Consider the following 22,618-nt stretch of genomic DNA (forward strand, 5'->3'; position numbering starts at 1 on the left):
TGTTATTGTGGTACTCGCTGTTTGAGGTTGCTGACCTAAAACTTTAAGCTTATTTTATCATTGCACTCACAGCTTCTGTAGAATGTGTACAATGAAAAAGTGAAAGTAGATATGCCTTCCCCTACTGTGGCTGCCTGCCTTTATGGCAGAATCTTTTTGTCTTGTTTTGTAGTGTACTGCGCTGTGAGACTGTGCTGCAGAACTTGACTGGTTTCTATACTCTCAGTAGGCAGATCGACTGACAGCTCTGATGTTGCATGAAAAACAGGTTCGACTGATGAGGGCTCCGGCCGAGCGGGAGTTTGGCCGGCGGTGCGTTGCAAGAACGTTGGCTCTATGGGAGATCTGTGTTATTGAATGGGGCTCACTTTGAACTCGGCACTTGCTCAGTAGCTGACAATGGACTTATAACAAATGTACCAGTTCTTCAGTTTATGCAGTGTCAACAGCCAGGACAGAAGCCCTGGTGGGCTGTACAGGGGATGTGGGGTGTAAACAAAAAAAGGAAGAAAATCAAGAGTTTGGGAGACAGAAAGATGTAGAGAGGCGCGTGAGTGTGGTAGTGAAAAATATCACACCAAGGGGCAGTGTGAGAAAAACAGAGATAAAAAGAAATGAGAGAAATGGAGAAACAAAAGGCAAAGAAGCACAAGGCACAGAAACAGAATACCAGCGGAGTACAGCAATACAATATGTGACCCAAATATGACAATGAAATTAACTACAAAGAGAAGTGGGTAGAGATGAGACGCTCTCATGGGCCTCTCACACTGTAATTATTCATGAACTATGGTCAGTCATTCATATGGAGTACCTGTTAACCACATGCTGATCTGGCATCAGTTACACTTATTTTACTACTATTTATTTGAATGCTTATAAAAAAAACCACTCAAAAGTTTTATTATTTTTAAACACAGTTTTCACAATAATCTTTCAGCATCACATATATATATATTTTCCACTAATTAGACTCAGCCAGTAATTAACCACACATACAAAGCAAACATTTGCCTGCATTTTCAAAGTCCTGTCTATATTTTATGCAGACAGTACTTTGACTTTTATGTAGTACTTTTTATCTTGTACTCAGAGCTGGATCCAGAGCTGGACTAGAGCATATTTAAGGTTTACTTAGAGAGGCCTTTAGAGATCTCCATCATGTATTTTTAGGTTGTAACTTGTAGTCGTATTTAACCAATCCTATAAATCTATCAGAATTATATTTCAAACTCCAGAAATTCTTATGGTGTGAAAGTTCATAGCTAAAAGTAGCCTGTATTTACTTAAAATTAATAAAGGTGTGAAGCTGTCTATGCCTTTAAATCTAATAATAAACTAAACCTTTTACATATTTGGTATTGTACATCAAATTACGGTAAAGACGGACATAGCATGTTTAGGTTAAAAATAAATTGGATTGAAATACAATTGATTGCATTCAAGAGTTATCCGGTCTTTAAGTCTGATGTCATTAGCCGTTGCCGGGTCCAAACTCTGATTCAGGTCCCAAGTCAAATGAACACTGCAGCACCAATCAGAGTTAAAAACTGTCTAAATTCTTTCATCTTTAATAAAATGATCAGTGTGGCTGCTCCACCAGGTGTAACAATTAAGTTTAACATCCATGACACCAGATGACATACCATGTTCTGACTGAGGGATTTCTGAAAAATTAAAACGTATAGCTCTGCTATCACTTCCGAAATAAATGAAAACAGAAAACTAAACAGTAGTGACGTTTGTAGGGTTACTGAAGTTGGGCTTGCTGGAATATAATGATGTGCTACATGGTGGCTAGCTACACAGCAATGGTTAGCATAATATAAACACATTAGCAAAGTAAAGCTGGAGGACGAACCCTAACTTTTTAAAAAAAGGGCGGCCGATGAATCGTGCTAATAAAAACCGAGAGTTGCTGACAGTGATCACTAACTTTTTAACTTTAGTTTGGACCCGGAAGCAGGGTAGCAGGGAACAACTGGATAGATTCCAGACTTCAAAGACCACAAGCAATAAAATTACTTCATGAGTAAAATTATTAAAATTAAATTGAAGTTTTAGATAGTTGGGCTTTTTTTAATGCATATCACTATTTGTGAGGCAAAATTGACTGTGCTGCGTTGTGTCCCAGCAGGGTTTGAACATCAGATTGAGCTTCATGCCTATGCATCAGGAAACATCTTGTCACGCTGCTTAATCCATTAATCTGTCCTGTGCATCAGTCTAATAGAGAACCATCCGTAGCAGGTGTACGTGAACAACACAATACAGATGACATCAGGATGATGAGCTGTCAGGGAGGTGATAGACAGACTTGTAGGCAACAGCAGCTGAAAGTTAAAAGGATACAGCCGATTGCTCACTGAAGAGAAAGAGAGAGTGGAAGCAGCGAACTACCTTGCCAGCCATCCTGCCTAATGATTGCGGCCCACAAACCCACATACCAGGATAGATCAGCCTTGTGTCACGTCAGGGCAGCATTATTAATGACACGCACTTAAAACCTTATTACAGGCCCAGCTCTTGGGCACGCCTGATGGCTCAGAGGTTCAGCCAGGCAGAGATTTGCCAGGTAATGAATAAATGACACGCTTAACCAATCCACAAAAATAATATTTTGCCACATTAATAAAAGAAAGAAAGAAAAGGAGAGTTTATAAAAGTGGAATACGACTTTCCATATGAAGAACAATTGCAGCCGTGTTACAATAATCACTGTCAGATGGCGGTAATGAACAGGTGAGATTATGGGCTGATGTGATAATATTATTCCCCATGGCCAATTTTTATATTCAAAGAAACTTAAATAGCTGAAGTATGACATGGCTATAGACTTAATACCTGTCATTAATCTTCACAATGCTTCCACAGAAAATGGATGAGAAATTCAGTCGGCTTTTCATTGCAGGTGCCTAAAGAGATGGTCAACCAAAGGCAGGGAGTTTTCAGCTGTCATCAATATTAGCCCCTTTCATGTCATGTGTTTTGTTAAGCTGCACTAATATATTTAAACTAGAAAGCGAAAATTTCAGAAGAAATTTTATGTGTGCCTATGCCGCTGCTAATCTGTGTAGTTTTCCATTCATACGGCTACAGACAGCAAAACTCAGAAGAGCAGCCATTCTCCACCATGAATTATGGTAAAAACAAACACCGCTCGCGCTTCACAGATGACAGCTTACAGTTTTGGGTAAAGATGAGGTCACTTTGTACAGCCCCGATTTGCAGACGCTGTGCACACAGGTTCATAAGCAGAAGTCCCTCTGTACCACGGCAGACCCCGACAATGTTTGCACGAACACACTTTGAACCAGTACGTTATGGACCACTTTTCACACATGGTTGGTGTACCCTCCCAGCCAGCTGTAGCTTTTCAACTCACAGCCCGACACACACCCAAAAAACAGCCGAGAGAGCACAGACTACGCCCGAGAGGTGTGATTGCAGATGCCCCTCAGGTGGGTCCACCTCCCCTGCAGCGGCACTGCAGACCACGCCCCGCCACACATATCAAACACGTAAAATAAATATTTATGCACTTTTGCATTCACTTTTTGTTTTTTGTTATTTTTACACAGTGTTCTGAATGATGAACAATGGTCTACAGCCAATCTTGTGTATTATTATACAAACTTTGGTTGTAAGATTCAGATAACTATTTAATAAAAGCTAAATATTTTATACAGGGAGTGCAGAATTATTAGGCAAATGAGTATTTTGTCCACATCATCCCCTTCATGCATGTTGTCTTACTCCAAGCTGTATAGGCTCGAAAGCCTACTACCAATTAAGCATATTAGGTGATGTGCATCTCTGTAATGAGAAGGGGTATGGTCTAATGACATCAACACCCTATATCAGGTGTGCATAATTATTAGGCAACTTCCTTTCCTTTGGCAAAATGGGTCAAAAGAAGGACTTGACAGGCTCAGAAAAGTCAAAAATAGTGAGATATCTTGCAGAGGCATGCAGCAGTCTTAAAATTGCAAAGCTTCTGAAGCGTGATCATCGAACAATCAAGCGTTTCATTCAAAATAGTCAACAGGGTCGCAAGAAGCGTGTGGAAAAACCAAGGCGCAAAATAACTGCCCATGAACTGAGAAAAGTCAAGCGTGCAGCTGCCAAGATGCCACTTGCCACCAGTTTGGCCATATTTCAGAGCTGCAACATCACTGGAGTGCCCAAAAGCACAAGGTGTGCAATACTCAGAGACATGGCCAAGGTAAGAAAGGCTGAAAGACAACCACCACTGAACAAGACACACAAGCTGAAACGTCAAGACTGGGCCAAGAAATATCTCAAGACTGATTTTTCTAAGGTTTTATGGACTGATGAAATGAGAGTGAGTCTTGATGGGCCAGATGGATGGGCCCGTGGCTGGATTGGTAAAGGGCAGAGAGCTCCAGTCCCACTCAGACGCCAGCAAGGTGGAGGTGGAGTACTGGTTTGGGCTGGTATCATCAAAGGTGAGCTTGTGGGGCCTTTTCGGGTTGAGGATGGCGTCAAGCTCAACTCCCAGTCCTACTGCAAGTTTCTGGAAGACACCTTCTTCAAGCAGTGGTACAGGAAGAAGTCTGCATCCTTCAAGAAAAACATGATTTTCATGCAGGACAATGCTCCATCACACGCGTCCAAGTACTCCACAGCGTGGCTGGCAAGAAAGGGTATAAAAGAAGAAAAACTAATGACATGGCCTCCTTGTTCACCTGATCTGAACCCCATTGAGAACCTGTGGTCCATCATCAAATGTGAGATTTACAAGGAGGGAAAACAGTACACCTCTCTGAACAGTGTCTGGGAGGCTGTGGTTGCTGCTGCACGCAATGTTGATGGTGAACAGATCAAAACACTGACAGAATCCATGGATGGCAGGCTTTTGAGTGTCCTTGCAAAGAAAGGTGGCTATATTGGTCGCTGATTTGTTTTTGTTTTGTTTTTGAATGTCAGAAATGTATATTTGTGAATGTGGAGATGTTATATTGGTTTCACTGGTAAAAATAAATAATTGAAATGGGTATATATTTGTTTTTTGTTAAGTTGCCTAATAATTATGCACAGTAATAGTCACCTGCACACACAGATATCCCCCTAAAATAGCTAAAACTAAACACAAACTAAAAACTACTTCCGAAAACATTCAGCTTTGATATTAATGTGTTTTTTGGGTTCATTGAGAACATGGTTGTTGTTCAATAATAAAATTATTCCTCAAAAATACAACTTGCCTAATAATTCTGCACTCCCTGTATGAGAGTAAGAAAGAAAAGTATATCTTTGTGTCCACCTTTCTCTGTTAATGCCCTACCTGGCCCCCTGGCAAAAGCTTTGCTAGATCCGCCCCTGCACAGTTACCAGCTGTCAGCTAAATAAAAAAAGGAGCTTGGTGTTTATTTCTCTCAGAAACAGTTCATAACTTCCCTTCAACTCATTCATGTCACCTAAAAAAAAGGTAAACCTGTTTCTCCATCACCAGTTCAGCTCTGATGATTCAGTAAGGTCATCTCCTGGTTTCGACCAGCCGCTTCTACAGCTGTGGCTCCAGCAAACATCAGCTGATACTAGAAATTAAAATCAAATGAATTCTAACAACAGCTGATCAAGCTTAAACGTGCTGCTGTTGTTTAGCGCGATAAACAAACAAGAGAGAAAAGCCGATCATTGATCAGTTTCATGACTGAAGTTTGAACAGGCGAGAGAATGACAGGGGAGGCTGTCATAAAGTTCAACATCAGTAACTTAGCGCGCACACAGCTGTATAGAAACTCCATCGTGCTAGCTACCACGCAGTACGAGTTATTATAACTGATTGTAAAAAGTCAGCACAACGAAAATAAACTACACCTAAACTCGGTTTATATCTGACCCAAATAGAGTGCAGGTCATAACTTCTTACCTGAAATTCAGTTCACCTCACGCTCCGACCGGCAGCCGCCTGCTTCTCCTGCCTTCGGTTTCCCTGATCCACGATCTACCACCGGTCGATCGGCGGTCGCCTCGCCGCCTCGTTCCCCGCATGTTCTTTCTGACACACACCGGTGGATAGCTGCCCTCGGTTGTAGCTCCGCGTCAGCGACTACCAAACAACTCAGTTATTTTTTCCACATCGACCAGCATCTGGACAATCCACCACCTTTCACTGTTTGTACCGTTACTAAAAAAAAACCCTCATCGGCTCATAAAAACGAAAAATAAGTCCAGCTATGACCCTGAGTCAAAAAGACAGCCAGCTCGGGTTAGCTAGCTACCTGTCTAGCTCTTTGCAGGCACCGAAAACATCAGAGCTAATATGGGATGTCTTGGTAACACGAGCAGATATTTGAAGTTTACATCTGGCCAATCCACCACCTTTCACTGTTTATACCGTTACTAAAATGAATAAATAAATAAATCATCGGTCCATATAAACGAAAAATAAGTCCAGCTAAAACACATACTGTCGGCGAGCGACCGGGTGCTGACACGAGTTTCACCCGCCTCAATATAAGCCAAGCCTGGGTGCTTTTTCACGAAGGGTCGCTAGCGGTGCTAGCTAACTATGCTAGCGGCGCTAGCTAGCTAGCCGGCTATCAGCAACACATAAGAGAACTGCTGCTAAATAAACTACACCTAAACTCGGTTTATATCTGACCCAAATAGAGTGCAGGTCATAACTTCTTACCTGAAATTCAGTTCACCTCACGCTCCGACCGGCAGCCGCCTGCTTCTCCTGCCTTCGGTTTCCCTGATCCACGATCTACCACCGGTCGATCGGCGGTCGCCTCGCCGCCTCGTTCCCCGCATGTTCTTTCTGACACACACCGGTGGATAGCTGCCCTCGGTTGTAGCTCCGCGTCAGCGACTACCAAACAACTCAGTTATTTTTTCCACATCGACCAGCATCTGGACAATCCACCGCCTTTCACTGTTTGTACCGTTACTAAAAAAAAAACCCTCATCGGCTCATAAAAACGAAAAATAAGTCCAGCTATGACCCTGAGTCAAAAAGACAGCCAGCTCGGGTTAGCTAGCTACCTGTCTAGCTCTTTGCAGGCACCGAAAACATCAGAGCTAATATGGGATGTCTTGGTAACACGAGCAGATATTTGAAGTTTACATCTGGCCAATCCACCACCTTTCACTGTTTATACCGTTACTAAAATGAATAAATAAATAAATCATCGGTCCATATAAACGAAAAATAAGTCCAGCTAAAACACATACTGTCGGCGAGCGACCGGGTGCTGACACGAGTTTCACCCGCCTCAATATAAGCCAAGCCTGGGTGCTTTTTCACGAAGGGTCGCTAGCGGTGCTAGCTAACTATGCTAGCGGCGCTAGCTAGCTAGCCGGCTATCAGCAACACATAAGAGAACTGTTGCTAAATAAACTACACCTAAACTCGGTTTATATCTGACCCAAATAGAGTGCAGGTCATAACTTCTTACCTGAAATTCAGTTCACCTCACGCTCCTGCCTTCGCTTTCCCTGATCCACGATTGACCTCCGCGTTAGCAAACACCGGTCGATCGGCGGTCGCGGCATGTCCTTTCTGTCATACACCGGTGGATAGCTGCCCACTGTTGTAGCTCCGCGTTATAGCACCACCAAACAACTCAGTTATTTTTTCCACATCCAGCTGTAACTCCGATTCTGTGCGAGCATTTGCGAGAGACCGGGGAGGTGAAACGACAGAGAGAGTCCCCTCGCTATCCATTTGCAGCCAAGTGAGGCAGCTAGCTAGGTAGCCGGCTAGCTGTCAGGCAGGACCAACGTTGTCAGAGCACTGTCGCTAAATATGGGATGTCTTGATAAAACAAGCAGATATTTGAAGTTTACACACCTACATTCTCGCCTGAAAATATCTTAAAAGTTTATTTTGTGACCTAGAAACACGAATAAAAGACATATAAAACGAAGTGGTGGCCGCCATTGTTCACTCTGTAGAGGCGTGCTATGAATTGTGGGATATGGAGTTTTCAACACAAGGATAAATCTTTTCGGCTGTACTACTCCCGGTATACCACTAGAGAGAGCCAAGACACCACAAATGAAGTCTGTTTATTTGGCGCCAAAAGATGAATTGGCCTAAATTTGTACTAAAATATTAATATTTAAAAAACTATAAAAGTCATAAACACCAAAAGTCACAACATAATAGTCCAGCTCCAGCTGCACAAAATGATCTAACATATGTAATCCTAATGTCAAAACTGTTTGGCAGAGGAGCGCGGGAAAATTTTCACTAAAATATTAATATTTCAAAAACTATAAAATTCATAAACACCAAAAGTCATAGCACACCATTCCAGATCCGGCCGCACAAAATGAGGTAACATATATGAAGCTTGTCTCAAAACTGCGGGCGTGATACGTGCCGAAATTTAGGCGGAAGATGGAGAATAATAATAATAACTAGAAAGCGAAAATTTCAGAAGAAATTTTATGTGTGCCTATGCCGCTGCTAATCACTGTAGTTTGCCATTCATACGGCTACAGAGAGCAAAACTCAGAAGAGCAGCCATTCTCCACCATGAACTATGGTAAAAACAAACACCGCTCACGCTTCACAGATGACAGCTTACAGTTTTGTGTAAAGATGAAGTTACTTTGTACAGCGCCGATTTGCAGACGCTGTGCACACAGGTTCATGAGCAGAAGTCCCATTGTACCACGGCAGACCCGACAATGTTTGCATGAACACACTTTGAAGCATTACATTATAGACCACTTTTCACACATGCATTCACTTTTTGTTTTTTGTTATTTTTACACAGTGTTCTGAATTATGAACAATGGTCTACAGCCAACCTGTGTATTATTATACAAACTTTGGTTGTGAGATTCAGATAACATTTAATAAAAGCTAAATATTTTATATGAGAGTAAGAAAGAAAAGTATATCTTTGTGTCCACCTTTCTCTGTTAATGCCCTAGCTCCCCCCCCCCTAAAAGCTTTGCTAGATCCGCCCCTGCACAGTTACCAGCTGTCAGCTACACAAAAAAGGAGCTTGGTCTTTGTCTCTCAGAAACAACTCATAACTTCCCTTCAACTCATTCATGTCACCTAAAGTGTAAACCTGTTTCTCCATCACCAGTTCAGCTCTGATGATTCAGTAAGGACATCTCCTGATTTCATCTTCATGCTCCAGCAAACATCAGCTGATACTAGAAATTAAAATCAAAAGAATTCTAACAACAGCTGATCAAGCTTAAACGTGCTGCTGTTGTTTAGCGCGATAAATAAGAGCGAACAGCCGATCATTGATCAGTTTCATGATTGACGTTTCAACACGCGAGAGAATGACAGGGGAGGCTTCGTAACGACAGAATAAATCATAATGTTTTCTCTGAATGTGGGACGATTCCGTTTGTACGGCACGGCAACTCTATGAACTAACCCTAATGAATAAAATAAAGTCCAACGTCAGTAACTTAGTACGCACACAGCTGTATATAAACTCCCGTGGCATTACGATTGTAAAAGGTCAACGAAAATAAATTACACCTAAACTCGGTTTATATCTGACCCAAATAGAGAGCGACCGGGTGCTGACACGAGTTTCACCCGCCTCAATATAAGCCAAGCCTGGGTGCTTTTTCACGAAGGGTTGCTAGCGGCGCGAGCTAACTATGCTAGCGGCGCTAGCTAGCTAGCCGGCTATCAGCAACACATAAGAGAACTGCTGCTAAATAAACTACACCTAAACTCGGTTTATATCTGACCCAAATAGAGAGCGACCGGGTGCTGACACGAGTTTCACCCGCCTCAATATAAGCCAAGCCTGGGTGCTTTTTCACGAAGGGTTGCTAGCGGCGCGAGCTAACTATGCTAGCGGCGCTAGCTAGCTAGCCGGCTATCAGCAACACATAAGAGAACTGCTGCTAAATAAACTACACCTAAACTCGGTTTATATCTGACCCAAATAGAGTGCAGTTCATAACTTCTTACCTGAAATTCAGTTCACCTCACGCTCCTGCCTTCGCTTTCCCTGATCCATGATTGACCACCGCGTTAGCAATCGCCTGCCCGGCCTCATATGTCTCGTTGGCGGCATGTCCTTTCTGTCACACACCGGTGGGTAGCTGCCCTCTGTTGTAGCTCCACCACCAAACAACTCAGTTATTTTTTCCACATCCAGCTGTAACTCCGATTCTATGCGAGCATTTGCGAGAGACCGGGGAGGTGAAACGACAGAGAGAGTCCCCTCGCTATCCATTTGCAGCCAAGTGCGGCAGCTAGCTAGGTAGCCAGCTAGGTAGCCGGCTAGCTGTCAGGCAGGACCGACGTAGTCAGAGCACTGTCGCTAAATATGGGATGTCTTGATAAAACAAGCAGATATTTGAAGTTTACACACCTACATTCTCGCCTGAAAATATCTTAAAAGCTTATTTTGTGACCTAGAAACACGAATAAAAGACATATAAAACGAAGTGGTGGCCGCCATTGTTCACTCTGTAGAGGCGTGCTATGAATTGTGGGATATTGAGTTTTCCACCAAGCATTACCGTAACTTTTGAATGATTTGCGCAACCTTAAAAATTCCAAGGGCTCCTGAAAGCAGCGACGCTGTGCCACCGTTGAAATTGTCATCATTACGGTAATCCAAATAAGGGTACACAGGCTGTACCACTCCCGGCATACCACTAGAGAGAGCCAAGACACCACAAATGAAGTCTGTTTATTTGGCGCCAAAAGATGAATTGGCCTAAATTTGCACTAAAATATTAATATTTAAAAAACTATAAAAGTTATAAACACCAAAAGTCATAACATAATAGTCCAGCTCCAGCCGCACAAAATGATCTAACATATGTAACCCTAATGTCAAAACTGTTTGGCAGAGGAGCGCGGGAAAATTTTCACTAAAATATTAATATTTAAAAAACTATAAAATTCATAAACACCAAAAGTCATAGCACACCATTCCAGATCCGGCCGCACAAAATGAGGTAACATATATGAAGCTTGTCTCAAAACTGCGAGGCGAGATTCGCTGCAAAATTTCAGGCGGAAACTGGAGAATAATAATAATAACTAGAAAGGAAAATTTCAGAAGAAATTTTATGTGTGCCTATGCCGCTGGTAATCAGTGTAGTTTGCCATTCATACAGCTACAGAGAGCAAAACTCAGCAGAGCAGCCATTCTCCACCATGAATTATGATAAAAACAAACACCGCTCGCGCCTCACAGATGACAGCTTACAGTTTTGGGTAAAGATGAGGTGACTTGTACAGCCCGATTTGCAGACGCTGTGCACACAGGTTCATGAGCAGAAGTCCCATTGTACCACGGCAGACCCAACAATGTTTGCATGAACACGCTTTGAAGCATTATGTTATGGACCACTTTTCACACATGGTTGGTGTACCCACACAGGCAGCTGTAGCTTTTCAACTCATAGCCCAACACACACCCAAAAAACAGCCAAGAGAGCACAGACTTTACACCCGTGGGTCCACCTCCCCTGCAGCGGCACTGCAGACCACGCCCCGACACACACATCAAACACATAAAATAAATATATATGCACTTTTGCATTCACTTTTTGTTTTTTGTTATTTTTACACAGTGTTCTGAATGATGAACAATGGTCTACAGCCAACCTTGTGTATTATTATACAAACTTTGGTTGTAAGATTCGGATAAGCATTTAATAAAAGCTAAATATTTTATATGAGAGTAAGAAAGAAAAGTATATCTTTATGTCCACCTTTCTCTGTTAATGCCCTACCTCCCCCCCCCCTAAAAGCTTTGCTAGATCCGCCCCTGCACAGTTACCAGCTGTCAGCTACACAAAAAAGGAGCTTGGTCTTTGTCTCTCAGAAACAACTCATAACTTCCCTTCAACTCATTCATGTCACCTAAGTGTAAACCTGTTTCTCCATCACCAGTTCAGCTCTGATGATTCAGTAAGGACATCTCCTGATTTCATCTTCATGCTCCAGCAAACATCAGCTGATACTAGAAATTAAAATCAAAAGAATTCTAACAACAGCTGATCAAGCTTAAACGTGCTGCTGTTGTTTAGCGCGATAAATAAGAGCGAACAGCCGATCATTGATCAGTTTCATGATTGACGTTTCAACACGCGAGAGAATGACAGGGGAGGCTTCGTAACGACAGAATAAATCATAATGTTTTCTCTGAATGTGGGACGATTCCGTTTGTACGGCACGGCAACTCTATGAACTAACCCTAATGAATAAATAAAGTCCAACGTCAGTAACTTAGTACGCACACAGCTGTATATAAACTCCCGTGGCATTACGATTGTAAAAGGTCAACGAAAATAAATTACACCTAAACTCGGTTTATATCTGACCCAAATAGAGAGCGACCGGGTGCTGACACGAGTTTCACCCGCCTCAATATAAGCCAAGCCTGGGTGCTTTTTCACGAAGGGTTGCTAGCGGCGCGAGCTAACTATGCTAGCGGCGCTAGCTAGCTAGCCGGCTATCAGCAACACATAAGAGAACTGCTGCTAAATAAACTACACCTAAACTCGGTTTATATCTGACCCAAATAGAGAGCGACCGGGTGCTGACACGAGTTTCACCCGCCTCAATATAAGCCAAGCCTGGGTGCTTTTTCACGAAGGGTTGCTAGCGGCGCGAGCTAACTATGCTAGCGGCGCTAGCTAGCTAGCCGGCTATCAGCAACACATAAGAGAACTGCTGCTAAATAAACTACACCTAAACTCGGTTTATATCTGACCCAAATAGAGTGCAGTTCATAACTTCTTACCTGAAATTCAGTTCACCTCACGCTCCTGCCTTCGCTTTCCCTGATCCATGATTGACCACCGCGTTAGCAATCGCCTGCCCGGCCTCATATGTCTCGTTGGCGGCATGTCCTTTCTGTCACACACCGGTGGGTAGCTGCCCTCTGTTGTAGCTCCACCACCAAACAACTCAGTTATTTTTCCACATCCAGCTGTAACTCCGATTCTATGCGAGCATTTGCGAGAGACCAGGGAGGTGAAACGACAGAGAGAGTCCCCTCGCTATCCATTTGCAGCCAAGTGCGGCAGCTAGCTAGGTAGCCAGCTAGGTAGCCGGCTAGCTGTCAGGCAGGACCGACGTAGTCAGAGCACTGTCGCTAAATATGGGATGTCTTGATAAAACAAGCAGATATTTGAAGTTTACACACCTACATTCTCGCCTGAAAATATCTTAAAAGCTTATTTTGTGACCTAGAAACACGAATAAAAGACATATAAAACGAAGTGGTGGCCGCCATTGTTCACTCTGTAGAGGCGTGCTATGAATTGTGGGATATTGAGTTTTCCACCAAGCATTACCGTAACTTTTGAATGATTTGCGCAACCTTAAAAATTCCAAGGGCTCCTGAAAGCAGCGACGCTGTGCGCACCGTTGAAATTGTCATCATTACGGTAATCCAAATAAGGGTACACAGGCTGTACCACTCCCGGCATACCACTAGAGAGAGCCAACACACCACAAATGAAGTCTGTTTATTTGGCGCCAAAAGATGAATTGGCCTAAATTTGCACTAAAATATTAATATTTAAAAAACTATAAAAGTTATAAACACCAAAAGTCATAAAATAATAGTCCAGCTCCAGCCGCACAAAATGATCTAACATATGTAACCCTAATGTCAAAACTGTTTGGCAGAGGAGCGCGGGAAAATTTTCACTAAAATATTAATATTTAAAAAACTATAAAATTCATAAACACCAAAAGTCATAGCACACCATTCCAGATCCGGCCGCACAAAATGAGGTAACATATATGAAGCTTGTCTCAAAACTGCGAGGCGAGATTCGCTGCAAAATTTCAGGCGGAAACTGGAGAATAATAATAATAATAATAATAATAATAATAATAATAATAAATCCGAGGAATAGTAATATGTGTGCCTCTTGTCATAGGCACACATAATAACTAGAAAGGGAAAATTTCAGAAGAAATTTTATGTGTGCCTATGCCGCTGGTAATCAGTGTAGTTTGCCATTCATACAGCTACAGAGAGCAAAACTCAGCAGAGCAGCCATTCTCCACCATGAATTATGATAAAAACAAACACCGCTCGCGCCTCACAGATGACAGCTTACAGTTTTGGGTAAAGATGAAGTGACTTTGTACAGCCCCGATTTGCAGACGCTGTGCACACAGGTTCATAAGCAGAAGTCCCTCTGTACCACGGCAGACCCCGACAATGTTTGCACGAACACACTTTGAACCAGTACGTTATGAACCACTTTTCACACATGGTTGGTGTACCCACACAGGCAGCTGTAGCTTTTCAACTCATAGCCCAACACACACCCAAAAAACAGCCAAGAGAGCACAGACTTTACACCCGTGGGTCCACCTCCCCTGCAGCGGCACTGCAGACCACGCCCCGACACACACATCAAACACATAAAATAAATATATATATGCACTTTTGCATTCACTTTTTGTTTTTTGTTATTTTTACACAGTGTTCTGAATGATGAACAATGGTCTACAGCCAACCTTGTGTATTATTATACAAACTTTGGTTGTAAGATTCGGATAAGCATTTAATAAAAGCTAAATATTTTATATGAGAGTAAGAAAGAAAAGTATATCTTTATGTCCACCTTTCTCTGTTAATGCCCTACCTGGCCCCCTGGCAAAAGCTTTGCTAGATCCGCCCCTGCACAGTTACCAGCTGTCAGCTACACAAAAAAAGGAGCTTGGTGTTTACAGGGAGTGCAGAATTATTAGGCAAATGAGTATTTTGTCCACATCATCCTCTTCATGCATGTTGTCTTACTCCAAGCTGTATAGGCTCGAAAGCCTACTACCAATTAAGCATATTAGGTGATGTGCATCTCTGTAATGAGAAGGGGTGTGGTCTAATGACATCAACACCCTATATCAGGTGTGCATAATTATTAGGCAACTTCCTTTCCTTTGGCAAAATGGGTCAAAAGAAGGACTTGACAGGCTCAGAAAAGTCAAAAATAGTGAGATATCTTGCAGAGGGATGCAGCAGTCTTAAAATTGCAAAGCTTCTGAAGCGTGATCATCGAACAATCAAGCGTTTCATTCAAAATAGTCAACAGGGTCGCAAGAAGCGTGTGGAAAAACCAAGGCGCAAAATAACTGCCCATGAACTGAGAAAAGTCAAGCGTGCAGCTGCCAAGATGCCACTTGCCACCAGTTTGGCCATATTTCAGAGCTGCAACATCACTGGAGTGCCCAAAAGCACAAGGTGTGCAATACTCAGAGACATGGCCAAGGTAAGAAAGGCTGAAAGACGACCACCACTGAACAAGACACACAAGCTGAAACGTCAAGACTGGGCCAAGAAATATCTCAAGACTGAGTTTTCTAAGGTTTTATGGACTGATGAAATGAGAGTGAGTCTTGATGGGCCAGATGGATGGGCCCGTGGCTGGATTGGTAAAGGGCAGAGAGCTCCAGTCCCACTCAGATGCCAGCAAGGTGGAGGTGGAGTACTGGTTTGGGCTGGTATCATCAAAGATGAGCTTGTGGGCCTTTTCGGGTTGAGGATGGAGTCAAGCTCAACTCACAGTGCTACTGCCAGTTTCTGGAAGACACCTTCTTCAAGCAGTGGTACAGGAAGAAGTCTGCATCCTTCAAGAAAAACATGATTTTCATGCAGGACAATGCTCCATCACACGCGTCCAAGTACTCCACAGCGTGGCTGGCAAGAAAGGGTATAAAAGAAGAAAAACTAATGACATGGCCTCCTTGTTCACCTGATCTGAACCCATTGAGAACCTGTGGTCCATCATCAAATGTGAGATTTACAAGGAGGGAAAACAATACACCTCTCTGAACAGTGTCTGGGAGGCTGTGGTTGCTGCTGCATGCAATGTTGATGGTGAACAGATCAAAACACTGACAGAATCCATGGATGGCAGGCTTTTGAGTGTCCTTGCAAAGAAAGGTGGCTATATTGGTCGCTGATTTGCTTTGGTTTTGTTTTTGAATGTCAGAAATGTATATTTGTGAATGTGGAGATGTTATATTGGTTTCACTGGTAAAAATAAATAATTGAAATGGGTATATATTTGTTTTTTGTTAAGTTGCCTAATAATTATGCACAGTAATAGTCACCTGCACACACAGATATCCCCCTAAAATAGCTAAAACTAAAAACTACTTCCAAAAACTTTCAGCTTTGATATTAATGAGTTTTTTGGGTTCATTTAGAACATGGTTGTTGTTCAATAATAAAATTATTCCTCAAAAATACAACTTGCCTAATAATTCGAGTCCGTGTACTTTTTGGTATTTGAAGTTTTGTTTCAGAAACCAAAACGAAAAAACGATATTTAAAAGAATTTTCATTTTTTTAATTTTTGATAAAGAATAAAATGGGCGAAAATAACTTGTTTTTCATTCGGTGGTAACAAATAGCCGTCATACACTTAAAATTAGACGTGCTTTTTTGGATTTCTTCGTGATTCAAATAATGAAAGTATACTAGCGCAAAAACAAAAAAATAGACGCATTTTCAATGTCTCAAACGGGAAGTACTTCTTCTGCGCGTTTTTTATGGCGCGCGCACACCGTCCCCCACACAAGAGATCGACGGCCTTAAAGTTACACTGGAATAAACAGAGGATGGACCATTACGTTGTTTTTAGGAAAACTAAGAGAGTGACACTCCGGGACGAAGACATGACTGCAGAAAAACTGGGTCGCATCTTTCAGGTAGATATGTAAACTTCGCAAACTTTGCTTTCAGCAGTTTTTTTATGAACGTTATTGTTCTTCCTTACTGCGGAACGGCTAACGTTAACATTTGGTGATTTCATGTAGGCCTACTTTTACTAATACTATGTCTAGCCGTCTTCATTGTGCTAATATGTGAATTGTGCACATGTGCTAATGTGTAAATAGTTATTCATTGACTTTTACCGGCTACTAGCTAATAAGTAAGCCTTTAGAGCCTATTAACCGTGTGCACAGGAGTAACACGTTAGCAGAGCAACGTGATTTACGGAAACTTTTCTTAAACAGGTATCCGCGCATACTCTGTACATCACGGATGATTCAAACGTGGCTATGTTCCCCGGTGCGGTCTCTGGTGTTTTCAGCGCATTAGACCTTACACCCAGAGGTCACTATGAAGTCCACGGAGAAGACATGGAGTCAATTCCAACAGCAGGTTCCAGCGGGCAGCGTTTTGCATTTATGCGAGCACCAGCTGTGGCAGCGTCTGCACCTTCACGTTCACAGCAGGCTACTTCAAGTTCCCCTATGTCCTCCAAAACATTTCAGAGGTAGGATGAGTCTGTGTTCTTGAATATTAAATTACAGAACAGGCAAAATAAAAAGAAACATAAGGTGCATGGATAGTTGAATTGTTAAGAATAGCAAAGCTGTTTTAGTACAATTTGCCTATAGCAATCACTGAATGGATTTGTGGCCTGCTGTCTTTTACAAGATATGTAAAATTATTATGTTTTGTTTTACAGATCAGTGTACTTTGCAGATGTAGTTGGTGGGAGGTTGATTCCCAATAGAATGGTGGTTGTACGATTCCTGGAGTCTGAGGCTACGCTTCAAGGGATAGTAGGAAAAGTGCAAGATGCCATTGGTAATTACAACCCAATAATTTTGACAGATGCACAGGGCAATGCAATTCTGGAGTCGGAGGGCACAACAGGTGAGCCATAATATTACAGCTAAAGCCCATATCTTATGGAGAGACATGTCTTACCAGACTCTTTGTAATATTTATTGGGTAATATGGTATTGGCTTCTAAACAGGTTTCTTTGGTTTTGTTTTTCATCTGTAGGGTCACAGTACTGGAGACAAAATGCACGAAAAATTCTTGCTGTGCCTGAACAAGACTTTAATTGCCTCCAGGGAACAAAGAGGAAGAAACTGAGGTATGTGAATAAATATGTATATACTATAGGATGAACATCAATATAGAAGAATTAATTTGATTTAAATCCTATAATAGCAGTAAGACATCACTACATAAATCATCATCTATCAGTAAGTGATGTGATGTTTCTTTAAGCCAGTAAGTAGCTTTGACATCTGATTATCCATTTTATTTGTAGCAGCCGTAAAGATGATGACAGTGCCAGTTTGGGAGAAGTGAGTGACAAAATAGAAGAGTTGGTGTTGGCATCTCAAAGTCTGCCAGCTGTCACAGCAGCAATCAAAGAGCTCACTGATCTTGCAGTTGCCCAGAAAGTCACAACCCCCAAGCTGCAGACACTCAAGGAGGGATTTAGCTGCGTGGTTTGTATGAGTATGTTCAAATGTTGCTTAGTAAATACATTACATCTACACTAACATTTTAATTACAATTAAAACAATGTCAAACCACATTCAATCATTACTTTGGACAAACATTTTTTTACCAAACATAGGCTCTTTATTCAGCAGTGTCCATTTAAATACTTAGGCACAGACAATCAAGATGCAGGTCTACTGTAACATAACATTCAAAAGTTTACATGCACATTTAATTTGGGTTCTCCTTGCAATCTTGACTATGAAAGTATAGCTTTTCAAATTGATTACAATGTCAGTATGGGTGACGGTACACTGTTCACAGTAATGTAAAACTAAAAAGTTCACATTTAAAATGGGACTGTAGTTGCATATATTGAATCAAGTACCTGTAACTTTTTCATTTTTCTTGCTTGCTAATTGAGAAAATGTACTGATTTTGCCCCTCATCAATTATAGACAAAAATATAGACAGGGACTTTCTCAGAACAGCGTGAACAAGAGTAATTACAGAATAACCAAAAATATTCTGCATGCTGTCTGTAAATTTATGTCAAGACTGACTTTGAACCTATAGTTTGAACTAAATTCAACATAAATGGATAACAGTCTCACTTATCTGATTTACTTTTGCAGACATCATTGAGGATCCAGTGTTCTCACTGTGCTGCAGAAGCATTATTGGCTGCAAGACATGTGTGGAACAGTGGCAAGAGACATCACAGCACTGTGCAAAATGCAGGGAGAGTAACAACGGAGTTCTACAAATTACTGGTCTAACAGCTGCATTTTCTGTATTGAAATCTTTTTTTGCAGAGGAGTAATGTAGTGTGTACACACAAATGTTTACAGTCAGTTGATTTTTTTTTTTGTCTGTTCTGTACAGTTTACAGATGCAGTGGTTCATACATTTCTCTGAGTTATGTTTATGAGACAGAGCAGAGCTTCTTTGTATGGCATAAAGTCACCATTTACGGCTCTAAAAAACAAATGTGAAATATCAGGATATTTTTCTGCAAAATGACTCTCTGTTCTAAGTTTGTCCTGTTCGGTTGTGAAGGGATCAACTCCAAAAGTCGAATATTCTTTGAGTGCAGATCCCAAGTGCTGCCTGTAAAGGTCTGCTGCTTCAAGTGCATTTGGCAAGAGCTCTGGAGAAATTCTTCTTTTACACCCATGTTCTGCAAAGTGATTTGGTATGCCTTTTCCTGTAAAAAATAGAGGAGGTGTTTAAATGTTCATTATCAGGGTTGTAAGCAATCTGACTTTTTTTTTTTTTTTTTTTACCTGGGATTCTATGAGCATTCCATGATTCTACCACACTTGCAAGACCAATGTTACACAGCTGACAGGTTAGATTGGACACACAGTATCGCACAAGGTTATCCTCCATATCTATCTCCTCCTGGTCCATCAGCTGGAGTAGGGCAGTTTTTAGTGGGTAGTTGACACGGTTGTTGATTTCAGGCCAAATCCTTTCAACTGTGTGGTTCTAAAAGAGTTAAAAGAAACATGTCTTAAATGTACGTAGTAGTACACGTAATAGTATAAGAATTTCAGCTGATGTTAATGGTACTTAAATCTTACTCTTGTGGATGAGGTCTGTAAATAAGGCAGTCTCTCCTGATTGAAGCGATGATGTGACAGCATCTCTTGCATGAACAGTGTTAAATAAAATTCCTTTCCATGGTCTACTCGCACCTGGTCCCACATACCATAGGTGATCACTGCAGGTCTGGTACAGGAAAAATAAAGAACATTTATTAACTATTTTGCTTTAAGACCAGCAAAGGTGTTATTATTTTGAATGTATTCATTCATGTTTTTTTTGGGTAATATTTTAGTTGTAGTAGGACAACATATATTTCTTAAGTTTCTTTGCAATGTCACTGTCATGCTCAGACTTTAGATGTATGTCAGAACAATTGAAAGATATGTGGAAATCCAAGAACCTTGTTCCATTCATAAATGAACACTGATTAATTGCAATAAAGTAGTTAAATGATTCATGTGCAATTCCATTTTATTTATTTTTACATTAATAGAAAATGTTGATCAAAATGTTTGGTAAGTTCTTAATATATTATATTCAGGAACATAACCAGACCCATCTGTTGCATGTCTAATTTAAATTCAAATATTGTAAATTTGGGTGCAGCTCATGTCCAATATGACTAACATGTCCATCAAAACACTTAAGATGAAATAAATGGTTTGAGAGGTTGTATTACCTGAAAACATATTCATAGATGCTCAAGTTGTTTTTGATTGGCATTGTGGAATGACTCACAATCTTTTTACTGAATCCATCTACAGCTAAAACATGGGTGACTCCAAACATTACAAGTTTCTCGTTTTGGTCCAGGTGAACCTTGTGCCCCATGCATTCAGCATGGTACGGTGTGGGATTAAGATTCCGAGCTCCCTTACAAAAAAATCACAAAAATAAATGACAGCTGACTGGATAAAGGCAGATTTGATCATACGTTTGAGGAAGAGTCAAGTAACTGTTAAAGCAGGGCGTACATCTGTTAAACAGAATTAGGCCCTACCATTACATGATGTATATCACAAATATGACAAAGAACATTGGAATACAGTTCTAGTGGAAGATTAAATAACATAGGCTACCTGGCGTCTTGCTTCATGATAAGGTTGATGCACCTCTCTTAAAATTGACCCAATTCGTCCCTCTGCAGCATGTACCCCTTTTGTGGACAGATAGCCCTTCATCATTTTGCGGCCATATGTTGGGCCCACCTGTTTAAAATAAAAGATCATGCTACTACTAGAACAACAAATGTAAAGTAGCTTATTCTGAAAGCAAATGTGTAAAGCTAAAGTATTGTGCTAATTAACTGTACAAATACCAGTGAGAGACATCTTTAAAATAACTAACGTTACCCACCACCCGCAAGACGCTAAAACGCGCGGGCGCGCGCACACAGTCTAGACTAACCCCCTTACAACCCAGTTAAGACAACCATACACAGTCATAAGGTGAAGGAAGAAAGTACCTTACCTCATTTATAGCTTGTGTCACCTCAAGCTCCAACCGTGTGTCCGAGAGTCGACAGCTAGTGATTTGCTCAGCACAAAACTTTCTAACATTTCTCGCAGAAAATCCTCTCACTTCCCCGTGTTCATATGACAGACGCTCTGATATAATTTCCGATGACAGGCCTTGTTTTGCCATCTCCATGATCACGTCTGAGTATTTTTCCAACGTCATGATGTCCACACTACAGTGTTTGCCATAAGTTTGCGCATCACTTGTACAGGTTGTTGACCTACTAAAACTTCCGGTTCAGACAAAATAAATAAAGGGCCCTTTCTCGTTCTTTTTTCTTGGGTTTTTCGTTTCTGATGTGCGAAAGGACAAAATGAAAAAAACAATTGTTTTACGTTTTTCATTTTAGCTTTTTAAGTTGAGAATTAAATAAGTGTCTCATTTTCTTTTTTAAATTATACTTTCTGAAACGAAACTTCAAATACCGAAAAGTACACGGATCAATTCTGCACTCCCTGTATTTGTCTGTCAAAAATAGTTCATAACTTCCCTTCAACTTATTCATGTCACCTAAAGAGTAAACCTGTTTCTCCATCACCAGTTCAGCTCTGATGATTCAGTAAGGACATCTGCCGTTTTTACAGCTGTAGCTCCAGCAAACATCAGCTGATACCAGAAATTAAAAGCAAATGAATTCTAACAACAGCTGATCAAGCTTAAACGTGCTGCTGTTGTTTTGCGCGATAAACAAACAAGAGAGAAACGCCGATCATTGATCAGTTTCATGACTGAAGTTTCGACAGGGGAGGCTGTCATAAAGTTCAACATGCGCACACAGCTGTATAGAAACTCCGTCGTGCTAGCTAGAACGCAGTACGAGTTATTGTACGTGATTGAAAAAGTCAGCACAACGAAAATAAACTACACCTAAACTCGGTTTATATCTGACCGAAATAGAGTGCAGTTCAAAACTTCTTACCTGAAATTCAGTTCACCTCACGCTCCTGCCTTTGCTTTCCCTGATCCATGATTGACCACCGCGTTAGCAATCGCCTGCCCGGCCTCGTATGTCTCGTTGGCGGCATGTCCTTTCTGTCACACACCGGTGGATAGCTGCCCTCTGTTGTAGCTCCACCACCAAACAACTCAGTTATTTTTTCCACATCGACCAGCATCATCGGCCCATATAAACGAAAAATAAGTCCAGCTAAGACACAGACCCTTGCCGAGCGATCGGGCGATTAAACACATTTTAGCCACCTCACTATCAGCCAAGCCTGGGTGGTTTTTCACGAAGGGTCGCTAGCCGCGCTAGCTAGCTAAGCTAGCGGCGCTAGCTAGCTAGCCAGCCGGCTATCAGCAACACGTAAGAGAACTGTTGCTAAATAAACTACACCTAAAC

At 41.5% G+C, this 22,618-nt stretch overlaps 3 protein-coding genes across 5 annotated transcripts in view; 1 reads left to right on the forward strand and 2 right to left on the reverse strand.

The window, feature by feature from the left end:
* The window catches only part of chst8 (carbohydrate (N-acetylgalactosamine 4-0) sulfotransferase 8), a 409,028-nt gene that overhangs the window by 26,497 nt on the left and 359,913 nt on the right, over nt 1-22,618 (reverse strand). The window lies entirely within an intron of this gene.
* LOC109202683 (uncharacterized) lies at nt 16,510-20,213 on the forward strand. 2 transcript variants are annotated; one of them, XM_019360613.2, is made up of 6 exons: nt 16,510-16,663; nt 16,973-17,235; nt 17,431-17,621; nt 17,755-17,848; nt 18,029-18,222; nt 18,843-20,213. In XM_019360613.2, exons 1-6 carry the CDS (start codon nt 16,574-16,576, stop codon nt 19,028-19,030), a joined length of 1,020 nt encoding a protein of 339 aa, XP_019216158.1. In that variant the 5' UTR covers nt 16,510-16,573; the 3' UTR covers nt 19,031-20,213. The 2 variants fall into 2 exon arrangements, with proteins under 2 accessions (XP_019216158.1, XP_019216161.1); XM_019360616.2 differs by having other exon boundaries at nt 18,029-18,212.
* Nucleotides 18,326-21,712, reverse strand: LOC109202681 (uncharacterized). Its single transcript, XM_019360607.1, has 6 exons — nt 21,229-21,712; nt 20,838-20,966; nt 20,438-20,631; nt 19,794-19,941; nt 19,494-19,698; nt 18,326-19,414 (listed from the first exon to the last, which is right to left on the reverse strand). The coding sequence occupies exons 1-6, from the start codon at nt 21,436-21,438 to the stop codon at nt 19,110-19,112; spliced, it is 1,191 nt and encodes a 396-aa protein (XP_019216152.1). The 5' UTR covers nt 21,439-21,712; the 3' UTR covers nt 18,326-19,109.

This window comes from Oreochromis niloticus, linkage group LG1 (genome assembly GCF_001858045.2).
Source record: "Oreochromis niloticus isolate F11D_XX linkage group LG1, O_niloticus_UMD_NMBU, whole genome shotgun sequence".
Lineage (NCBI taxonomy): Eukaryota > Metazoa > Chordata > Actinopteri > Cichliformes > Cichlidae > Oreochromis > Oreochromis niloticus.

Bases quoted from the DNA above. Each gene is read 5' to 3' on its own strand.
- LOC109202683 (XM_019360613.2), top strand. From the start codon at position 16,574: ATGGACCATTACGTTGTTTTTAGGAAAACTAAGAGAGTGACACTCCGG. The intron at 16,664-16,972 runs GTAGATATGTAA...TTTCTTAAACAG, and splicing joins AACTGGGTCGCATCTTTCAG to GTATCCGCGCATACTCTGTA. The intron at 17,849-18,028 runs GTATGTGAATAA...TTTTATTTGTAG, and splicing joins ACAAAGAGGAAGAAACTGAG to CAGCCGTAAAGATGATGACA.
- LOC109202681 (XM_019360607.1), bottom strand. From the start codon at position 21,438: ATGACGTTGGAAAAATACTCAGACGTGATCATGGAGATGGCAAAACAA. The intron at 20,967-21,228 runs GTAAGGTACTTT...TATTTTAAACAG, and splicing joins TGACACAAGCTATAAATGAG to GTGGGCCCAACATATGGCCG. The intron at 20,632-20,837 runs GTAGCCTATGTT...TTTTTTTGTAAG, and splicing joins ATCATGAAGCAAGACGCCAG to GGAGCTCGGAATCTTAATCC.